Source organism: Synchiropus splendidus, chromosome 18, assembly GCF_027744825.2.
Source record: "Synchiropus splendidus isolate RoL2022-P1 chromosome 18, RoL_Sspl_1.0, whole genome shotgun sequence".
Lineage (NCBI taxonomy): Eukaryota > Metazoa > Chordata > Actinopteri > Syngnathiformes > Callionymidae > Synchiropus > Synchiropus splendidus.
The window spans coordinates 9,478,624-9,488,976 of NC_071351.1; the positions used below are offsets into that span (position 1 = coordinate 9,478,624).

Genomic DNA, 10,353 nt, shown 5'->3' on the forward strand with positions numbered 1-10,353 from the left:
GCCCTCTGCTGCGGTCTTAATGAACTACAAGCATGAATTGCCTAGTCATAAACCTCTTTCCTTAAACCTCATAAATGCAACGTAATTTTCGTCGCTTTCTAAGTTCTATTTTAATATTTTACCTTCGGAGTGTTTCGACTTCAAGTCTAACGGCGCCCCCTGTTGTCATCTCTGTGAACTATAAAGGTCAATGAAGCTATAGGTATATCAGAAAATGTACGCTTGTGCGCATGTGTTTGTCGCATAATGATGTCGTCGCAGTCGAATCGACCGCTGCCTCATCCAGTCCGTCGCTGCATAAACCTTGTACAGCGAAAGTGTAAAACGGGGCCAGATGAGCTCACTCCTGCTCCGTTTAAATCTATGTGAAACAAATATAAGGAGAAACGCTTCCCATCCACTCCGTCATGTATGGGACCGGAAGTTCCGCCGGAAATCAGGCAGGCGGACCGGAACAGGAAGTGACACAACGCACAGAACTTTCATTTTATAATCTATTGACAACGTTTCTTCCATATTCAAATTTTAAAAAAGTAATTTAGAGTATTCGTTTGCAGAAAATGACACAACAATAACAAAAAATTGCAATATTTTCAGACCTCAAATAATGCAAAGAAAACATGAAGTATATTCATGTTAAAACATCACAATATTCACGTTTTTAACTGAGCAAGAGTTCAGGAATCAGTATTTGGTGGAGTGACCCTGATTTTGAATGACAGCTTTCATACGTCTTGACATGCTCTCCGCCAGTCTTCGACATTGTTCTTGGGTGACTTTTGTCCTCTTCTGGTGCAAGAGTTCCAGTAGCTCAGCTTTGTTGGATGCTTGCAACCATCCATCTTCCTCTTCACCACATTCAGAGGTTTTCAGTTGGGCTCCAGGCCATGACAGGGTCTTGATCTGGTGCGCCTTCATCCACACCTTGGCAAACACCGATTCCTGAAGTCTTGCCAAGTTAAAACTTGAGTGTTGTGATGTTTTACAATGAATATTATCTTGTTTTATTTGCATTATTTGAGGTCTGAAAACATTGCACATTTGTCATTTTCTGCAAATTAATGCTCTAAATGACATTATTTTTATTTGGAATTTGGAAGAAATGTCAGTAGATTATAAATTATATAACATTTTTTTTTATTAAACATACCTATAAATAGTAAAATCAGAAATACTGACCATTTTTCACTGGTCTCTTAATTTATACAATACATGGCATAATATCTAGCATCATAATGCATTTATTTAATATTTTCTTCTGTGTATCATACATTATCCTACATTAAAATCCCCCAGGTCCTGAAGAGGTGGCAGGTTGCAGTCTGCCACCTCTGCAGGACCTGTATGTCTCCAGGACCCAGAGACGTGCAGGTCAGATCAGAGCTGACCCTTCTCATCCTGGACATGGACTGTTCGTTCCTCTTCCCTCTGGCAGGAAGCCCCCACTGACCATGACAATAAATTCTATTCTGATTCTGATATATTTTTACGACCCAACACACCGAACAGCAACAAAAATCCTTTGAAGCCAGGGCTTTGATGCAACACTATTCAACTGGCTGCTGTTCACTTACCTTCTGTGTGGAGCCATATTCCACATCTGGACTTGACTAGACATAAAGTCACTTCTTTAAAGAAAAAAACAGTAAAAATTGACTTATTTTAGTACAGAATCAGGCAGAAGTGGCTTCTATCAAACATCAAGAATCAAAATCTGGTCACCCAGTCAAATACAGTGTGAGCAAGTCATCACGTGAACAAACACAGCTATGTATAGCACAAACCCATAACATCAAATTTCATCCGACTTTCATCCGACTCGATCTCTCGAGATGATCAACTGGAGAATTTGGAAGTGCGCAGTTTGGCGCGTTAGTGTGCGTGTACACCTTTAAGAACAGCTCCCGCCTTCCTTGAAACATGACGTCATAGTTTATCATTCGAGCAGCCATTTTGTTAGCTAGCTCGGGGGTTAGAACGAGGTTAGCCGACGCGTGGAGTCAACAAATAATTGCTTTATTGTCCCGATTTCTCGCATTTAAACCCCGACCAGAGACTGGACTGTTTTCCAGGAGTTGTCACGTTGTGTTGTCGTTACATTAAGTGTAAATTTAAGGCTGCCTTGCCGCGAGTTGACGACAAAACAGTGCAGAAAGTGGATGGTCATTCATTTCTTGAGCTAACGGAGGATACGGTCCTCGTTCATGGCCGCCGGATATTAAGTTCTTCTTCTCGTTCTGTCTTGGACTCAGCACGGTGCGCTAGCGTCGAGAGTTGCGGTTGTGTTGGCTGCGTCCACTCGCGAGTACACAGCCTTCAGACGCCATGGCCGAGTTGTATATTCGCGTGGCCGAAGACGAGAGCGAGGAGCCCATGGAGATCCCTTCCGAGGACGACGGCACGGTTCTGCTGTCGTCCGTGGCCGCCCAGTTCCCTGGCGCTTGTGGGCTGAGATACAGAAACCCCGAATCGCAGTGTATGAGGGGGGTTCGCTTGGTGGAAGGGGTTCTGCACGCTCCCGAGAACGACTGGGGGAACCTGGTCTATGTCGTCAACTACCCTAAAGGTGAGTCAGGAGCTGACATCTGCTCATGTGTCTCACAGTGTCACAGGCCTTCATCCCTTTGTGCTGAACCTCTGGATCACCACTGTCCCTCCGTGTCTTTACACACTCTTCTGAAGCCTGCCATTCACCAAGTCGCGTAGTTGTGTTGTTTAAATCTGCTGGAATTGATTCCATATATGTCACTCGTGCATCCATGTAAAATGACAATGTGTTTGCCTTGTTGGAATTTCAACGATGTCCAACAAAGGCTTGCAGTCAGCTGACACAAAACAAGACTTGCAATTGAATCTAAGTCATCAGGTGTACAACGAATTTGATTGTCTTCTTTGACGAAATTGTAAATACTATCAGCAACACTTTGTATTCAGGATAAATGAACTTGGTCTGAATGTTGACAACATTTTCTGCTTGCGGTGCACCTAACATCACTTTTACTGTGCGTCATACTTGGGAAAATAGGAGCAATTTTTTGGCCAACTATATTGGTTTTGTATTAAAGGCTGTTTCCAGTGGAACTCGCTGACTGTAGTGGCAATGTATGGCTCAAACATTCAAAATCTGTTGTATCACATGATTCACTTGAACGACAACTTCCTAAACATAGACTGTTGGCATGCTGCGGAATATCTTAGAGGGTGTGTTGATGGGATGGCAGTCTGATAAAAAAAGAAAATCTAAATTATATCTAAATGAATAACGGCGCTTCTCCCCTATAGACAACAAAAGAAAAATGGAAGAAATAGATGCAGCATCAGCTGTGAAGATCAAAAGAGGCTTTCAGAAGACATCAGATCTCATTGTTCTCGGGCTGCCGTGGAAAACAACAGAGCAAGACTTGAAAGATTATTTCAGCACCTTTGGCGAGGTCATCATGGTGCAGGTTTGTCCCATCCCCAAGATGAATTTGTCATTGTTCCATTCCACCTGACTAATGCTCGGGGTTTCTTGACTCCAGATCAAGAGAGATGCAAAGACTGGGAACTCTAAAGGTTTCGGCTTCGTGCGATTCACCGACTATGAGACGCAGGCGAAGGTTATCGCTCAGAGACACATGATTGACGGCCGGTGGTGTGACTGCAAACTACCCAACTCAAAGGTATTCAGGAATGTTTTGTGTTAAATCTGCTTAGGAATGATGAAATGGCACAAATTCAGGCCGCACTTTCCTCAAAGGTTTAAGGCTGTATCGATACATGCCCTTCATTTTACCTCCAATTTCATGTATAAAACATACTTGAGTTTATTATTAATATCGGTTTATTTTTGACAAACATAAACATGAAAATGTCACTGTTTAGACTATTTTAAAAAGGTTGAAAACATCTATTGTTTCAGCATGCCTGTGCTTTTATAACAATTTTAATTCCAGTTGACTCAAAGCTTTTACAGTTCACAACAATACTCGATTTGAATGTGACTGCAGCAGATGAGATTGGACTCTGTATGTCTTGACCGAGACACTTTTTAATCATTTGAATTAACGTTTACAGGCCTTTATGTTTCCTCAGGCCTGTCCTGACGAACCGATGCGTAGCCGAAAAATATTTGTTGGCCGTTGCACTGAGGACATGACTCCAGATGACCTGAGACAGTACTTCATGCAGTACGGCGAAGTCACAGACGTCTTTATCCCAAAACCTTTCCGAGCGTTTGCATTTGTCACATTTGCTGATGACCAGGTGAGTTTCTCTCACGTCTTTGACAACAGGATGTTTTGTATGGGATTTACTGTACATATCGCAGATACTGAATGATAAAATGTGTAGGACAATATTACTTTTTTTTGTCTCAATATGTTGTGAATATTTACGGAAGAGGATTGGGGTCAATGAAGAAAAAAACAATTGGCAAAATTCTGACTTTAATCTTAGAATTCTCACTTGAAAGTGACTTTATCCTCAGAATTCTGACTTTAAAATGAGAATTCTGACGTTTTTCTCAGATTTCTGATTTTAAACAGCAGTCTGACTTTCCCACATTCCCTTCCCACAATTTGTTGCTCAATGTCACAAAGTGAGAATTCTGAGATTATAGTCAGAATTCTCACTTTAAAGTCAGAAATCTGTCTTTTTTTTTTCTTCACTGACCCTAATCCTCTTCCGTAAACATTTGACTGTTCCATTTTCACAATTTTAATTCAGAAACTGCAGCGTTGATGTCAAGATATTTGACGCTGAATGTGTTTTCAACAACAGGCCTCCATTGCTTTAAAGGTAACCTGTGATCTTTTGTTTCATCAGGTGGCCCAGGCTTTGTGTGGAGAAGACTTGATCGTTAAGGGCGTCAGCGTCCACATCTCCAATGCCGAACCCAAACACAATAATAGTAGGCTAATGATGGAGCGAGGGCGGTTTGGGGCTGGCGGGTTTAACCAGGGTTACGGTAGCAATCGCGGGGGTCTTGGCAGCAGCAGCGGCGGGGTTAACTTTGGAGCACTGGGGCTTAACCCAGCGATGGTGGCTGCCGCTCAGGCTGCCCTGCAGAGCAGCTGGGGGATGATGGGCATGCTGGCTAACCAGCAGGGGCTGACCACCACAGCTGGCACGGCCACCACCACACGAGACCAGACGTACAGCTCAGCCAGCACCAGTTACAGCAGCCCCAGCTCTGCGAGTCTGGGATGGGCTGCTGGGGCCAACACGGCTTCCACTGGGGGCTTCAGCTCTGGTTTTGGTGGCTCCATGGAGTCCAAGTCCTCGAACTGGGGAATGTAGCTTGTTTGAATAATTTTCGGTTGCAATTAGACTAATCTGGTAAGTATATCCAGAAGAAGTGCTTATCTTTGTATTTCTTAAAAATACACTGCCTTTTCTTTTGGTAAAGATAAAGTTTGTGTGGCCGACGGATGGAGTCATGCATTTGGAATGGGTGATATATTTTTTTTTTTTTTTAGTTTTAGCAAGACCTGCCTCACTAGTTTTGTTTTCTTTGTTTTTTGAGATGTGCATGCAAGATTAATATTTTATAATCATGCACGAGCATCATGAGAAGCTCCAGTCCCTTGTAAAATGGACCGGATTATATACCTGTATGCAGTTTGTTGCATTTCTGTTTCATTTTTTTTGTTCACAAGTCTGATGGAACCCCCCTCACCAACATCTCTCCTGCAGTTCACCAACTCTTTCGCAATTTCCCGGGAGGGAGCGCCTCATTGGCAGCACTGTTCGGCAGATCTCAGTATCATTACCCCTCCTCCCATGTCTAAATGCTTTGTCATCAGAGAACACAGCTTCACTCTGCACTATAATGTGTTAGACGGTGGGTGTTTCTTCTTTACCCCCTTATACCTCCCCCTGTTTCATGGATTTAGAAATCTGTCTGCTCTTGTCGCTTTGGAGTGGGATTGATGTTGGACGGAGTGAGAGTGAGCGAGCGGAGAGCAACTGGAAAGAAGTGTGAGGCGAACTGCTTGTGCGACGTTTTTATTTTTGGGGGGGGAGAGACGTGACTGCAAGAGTTGGGAAGAACCTGTGGCTATGTGCGAGTGTGAGAGGAAACGGCAAGTACGAGTGTGTTCCTAATGACATCACAAAGACATTTTATCATGTTGTTCAGGTCTCACCTTTCTTCACCGTCCTTCTGTCGAGCTAACTCTATCAAGCCGTAAAATTGTCCAAATTTATGAGTATCTGTCTCCTTCCGTAACTTTCTATTGTCTGATTCGAATGCTGTGTTTGGTGGTTGCCTTTATTTTTCTCCTTGTGGACCACCTTCTCTCTCTCTCTCTCTCTCTCTCTCTCTCTCGCTCTCTGTGAAAGTGTTTGGTGTGTGGCGCAGATACACTGTGGGCGTGTGTCGATTGTGAGATCAGTGGTGAATGTTTGACTTGTTCCCATTGAAAGTTTGTGTTTGAATCTGAATGGATTTCCTGTGTTTGTGAAAGTCTGAAATAAAGTTGAGTTTGACTAGGTATAAAGACGCTCTGCATAGTGACTTATTTGAAGAAATTAATTGTACTGCCAACACTTTAATTCACATGTATAGGCACTTCGGACACGGAACAAAGGAATCCAGGGTGGAGACGCTGAAGATGGCGACTGTGGAATCGCTGCACATCTGCCTTAATCCCGAATGAGAAACCTTGGACCAGCTCAATTTAACTTAAGTTGGACTCTATTCAATTTGGCACATTTTAAAGCAGCTTACTACTCGAAGGACCAAAATCTTTACTGCAGTATAATGACAAAATATTCTTGACCCCATGTCAGTGAATGTTGCCTTGTTTGCCTTTGCTCCCAATGACTTGTGGCTCTGTCATTAGTCCAAAATAAATTCGACTCCGGCAGAGGTTTTTCTATGTCAAAGGTGATATTGGATGAAATGTACAAGTTTTTTTTTTGTTTTTAACCGGGCACTGAGAAATGTGGAACTGTGTGACATATTTTAGTAATGCAGTACAAAATAAAACTTTAAAAATGACTTATTTGTCAGTTAATGTAGAGGAATAATTCTGGCGTTTTTATGCTCTGCTCTTGCACAGGTATCTATGTTTGGAAGTGCAAATGATCAATTGTTACATTTACTCTGGGTTGAGTTATACGTCTGTGGACCCACATTTACAATCGAGATTCTGTCGTAACATCTTTTGAAGGACGTGAAGGCAGATGGCAGTTGCGGTTTTATTTTCTGAAATTTGACGAGTAAAATGAAAGGATACGATGGCACCTTCAACCACACACGAAACCTTGATCACTTTTGCAAGACGAGAAAGTTCGAATTCACCAGACCTGAATTTAAAGCACCAGTCACCTCTCTTCACTCGCAGGATATTTATTTCGAATTTATGAAATGTTTAAATCAAAACAATGTCATCAATAAAAGGCAGAACACCTCTCCTCGATCCGTCTGAGTTTACATCATGGATGTGGGTCCAGCGTGTCCCGGTATGGTCAATCGACTTTTTCTTTTTTTTTTTTTCCATAGCACTGACTTACTGTGTACTTGCAACGCTCCACTCAGCGGTGAATGTAAACAAAATCCGTTGCCCGAACCATGGCGACCGTGGTCCACAATGCATTGCGAAACCACGTGACCCTGGGTAGTGTGACTGTGTAGTTACCAAATATGTCCGCTTACCGAATGTTTTTATGAAGAGTTTTTATTGAACAATACTTGAAAAAAAGTAAAAAATGAACAAGCAGTAGACATAATCTCAGAAAAAAGGTTGAAAATATACTGACAATTACACAATAAATAACGTGAAGTTATAGTTCTAACCAAAAAAAGAGACTGAAAATAAATAAATTAAAGTAAGAATACGAGAAGGCAATCGACAGAATAAACAGACTTAGCTGAATATATTCAATCGATGACAAATATATTCTGTTTTTTTCTGCTTTTAGATTCGGAGAACCTTTGGTTGCTTTTATATGGCATTCAACCTCTTCATTCAAAACTAAAAATGGTGGATTCTCATTAGTAATTTTGCATTTATTTAAAGAAATAGAATACAATTGACCACAAAATAAACATACCAATAGTTATCCACCGCCTTGCCTTGTATTTGTATCAGTGCACCACCTGACAGCTACAAGAATATTACCTGACTGCTGCTGCTGTATTTATATGATGTGTTGTATGTATTTCCTTTTATTTGTATTTATTTACCTTTATTCTCTTCGTTTAATTTTCATGCAGAGACACATAGTTATATTGTACATATACATATTGATATTTTACGATACATAGATTTATTTTATTTTATTCTTTCACTGTAAATAGAGAGTTCCATGCGTTGGCAATGTTTTCTTCGTCCTGCATTTTTTGTGTGTTGAGTTGACGTAACACTATGTTGATCATGACAGGGAAGGCTTTTCCTCAGCATTTATTAGGATTTACCATGGACCAGTGATGCGTTCAAGTTCCCAATGATCTGAGTCTATCTGTGGTCTGTGAATGTCTATACCCACTTAAAATCACAGTTCAGGTTCCCAGTCACTGACTTGATGCTCCTATGGTTGACCTGAACTCAGGAGGCATCCGATTATTTATTTTGATTCTACATTTGTGTTTTCTTCTTCACAATCATTGCTCTAGATTCAGATGCATCAGGTGACGCTCACGTGTTTCTACAAGTAAACTGGGGCTTATTTTTGCTCAGGGATCATGTGGTAGGAACCTCGTCTGGCATTGAATAGCTGTCGGTTGTGAAACCATGTTCCAAAGTGGCTTGACAGAAATACCAGAGTAGCAGCACAAGAAAGAAGCAGAGCAGTCCAGATCTATTTCTGGGCTTTTAGCTCTCACAGGGCTGATGATGGAAAATAATTTCCACTGTCTTGATCGCAATATTAAAATGACTTCAACAGTGTTATGATAATCATAGCATTGACAATGATATTCTGAGTGAAATAACAGTAATATAAAATAGTCATGATCAGTAATAAAATGTGATTATTGGCTACATTGTGTATTTGAGTGGTAAAATCGACATATAAAAGTCAAATGCATCCTGTTAAGTTGGAATCATTTCACTCAAATATTCAGCGCACAATGATATTGTCATGCCACTACGTTCCTTATTCCTCCATAGACTTGCATGCAGTCGTCTGCTTGGTTGGAAGTGGACTGTTTGTGAACTGGAACCTTCGGGTTCTCCTGCTGCTTCTTCCTCTGGAGTTTGTCGTGTTGCAGTGAGGTGCTCAGGTGTAGGTCTTTTACTTCACTGAAGTGTTATTGACCCTCAATGTGCAAATGCCCCTTTGTAATACAACAATGTGTAGTGATCGTTTCCATGCACGATAATGCTGGTGTTAAGGGGTTTGTTAAGTCAAATTCCTCTCAGAAATCCTAACATTGATGAGTAAATAAAAGTCCTTCAAAAAGGAAAGACACATATCGTGAGATTATTAAAACTTTGAATATCAGAATCAGAATCTGAAAAACTTTATTCATCCCAAGGGAATTGTGTTACATATCGCAATAAATTAAAAAGAAATAATATTATAAAGTGCACAAAAAGTGACACAATGTGCAACAAATGCATCTCAAGAAAAAAAAAGTGCCATAAAAACCCTTTTTTTCAGGGATGAATTGTATGTTTTATTGCCACAGGAAGAAAGGGCCTCCTGTGGTGCTCAGTCTTTGAGTTGGGTAGTCACATTCTAGTGGTCCATGTGCTTTCTGTATTGGACCAGGAGCTGATGGAGGGGGTGGGTGATGTTGTCCTGGATGCTCCCTAGTTTCAGGAGCATCCACCTCCACATCACCAGCTTTACGGATGAGTATATAGAGGCCACTTTAAGTATTAAGTGTTAAGATTCCATTTTCACAATACCACTCTGTTTTTTATCTGTTCTTTGAATGAAGTCAAAGCATTGAGAATGACTGATCATGTGACACAGAATCTTGATGACAACAGAAGGACAGCTGAGGCAACTCACAGGTAGAGCACAACACATTATGATGGACCGACTGTTTGGAGTCGAACAAGACCTGGTGTCAGTTTATGTATTTTATGGACTATTTAGTACCGGTCACCTCCGTCCTCCGGCTTCCACATGTGTTTGTACTGTTTGAGAGGGATGTGCTCATTGTTTTTAACAGCATAAGAGCAGGCGCTGCTCTGCCAGCTTGCAGGTAAACACTGTCCAGACATGATCCAGACAGTTACTGGACAAGCAAGTCTCTCCAGACAACACAACGTGGACCCAGAATTAAACAGTCATTTAAACCCCCCCCCTAAGCTCATTATGGTGCATTTTTTTAACCCTAAATTTGCGCACATAGTGATTGTTGAAAAGACAAATCGAACAATAAAACACATGGACTGCTGTTATTGCTGCAGT

General features: G+C 41.3%; 1 protein-coding gene across 5 annotated transcripts; it reads left to right on the plus strand.

Moving 5' to 3' along the window:
• The first annotated feature begins 1,951 nt into the window (after positions 1-1,951).
• tardbpa (TAR DNA binding protein a) lies at positions 1,952-6,985 on the plus strand. 5 transcript variants are annotated; one of them, XR_008413013.1, is made up of 7 exons: positions 1,952-2,566; positions 3,283-3,446; positions 3,522-3,662; positions 4,057-4,245; positions 4,807-4,891; positions 5,677-5,824; positions 6,551-6,985. XR_008413013.1 is itself a non-coding variant. In XM_053850293.1 (6 exons), the coding sequence occupies exons 1-6, from the start codon at positions 2,326-2,328 to the stop codon at positions 5,769-5,771; spliced, it is 915 nt and encodes a 304-aa protein (XP_053706268.1). In that variant the 5' UTR covers positions 1,952-2,325; the 3' UTR covers positions 5,772-6,985. The 5 variants fall into 5 exon arrangements, 4 of the variants coding, with proteins under 4 accessions (XP_053706268.1, XP_053706269.1, XP_053706265.1 ...); XM_053850293.1 differs by having other exon boundaries at positions 5,677-6,985; XM_053850294.1 differs by having other exon boundaries at positions 4,075-4,245; positions 5,677-6,985.
• The last annotated feature ends 3,368 nt before the right edge of the window (positions 6,986-10,353 follow it).

Excerpts from the sequence above, each read along its gene's own strand:
- tardbpa (XM_053850290.1), top strand. The coding sequence starts at position 2,326 with ATGGCCGAGTTGTATATTCGCGTGGCCGAAGACGAGAGCGAGGAGCCC. Across the intron at positions 2,567-3,282 it reads TGTCGTCAACTACCCTAAAG|ACAACAAAAGAAAAATGGAA; the intron begins GTGAGTCAGGAG and ends TCTCCCCTATAG. Across the intron at positions 3,663-4,056 it reads GCAAACTACCCAACTCAAAG|GCCTTTATGTTTCCTCAGGC; the intron begins GTATTCAGGAAT and ends TAACGTTTACAG.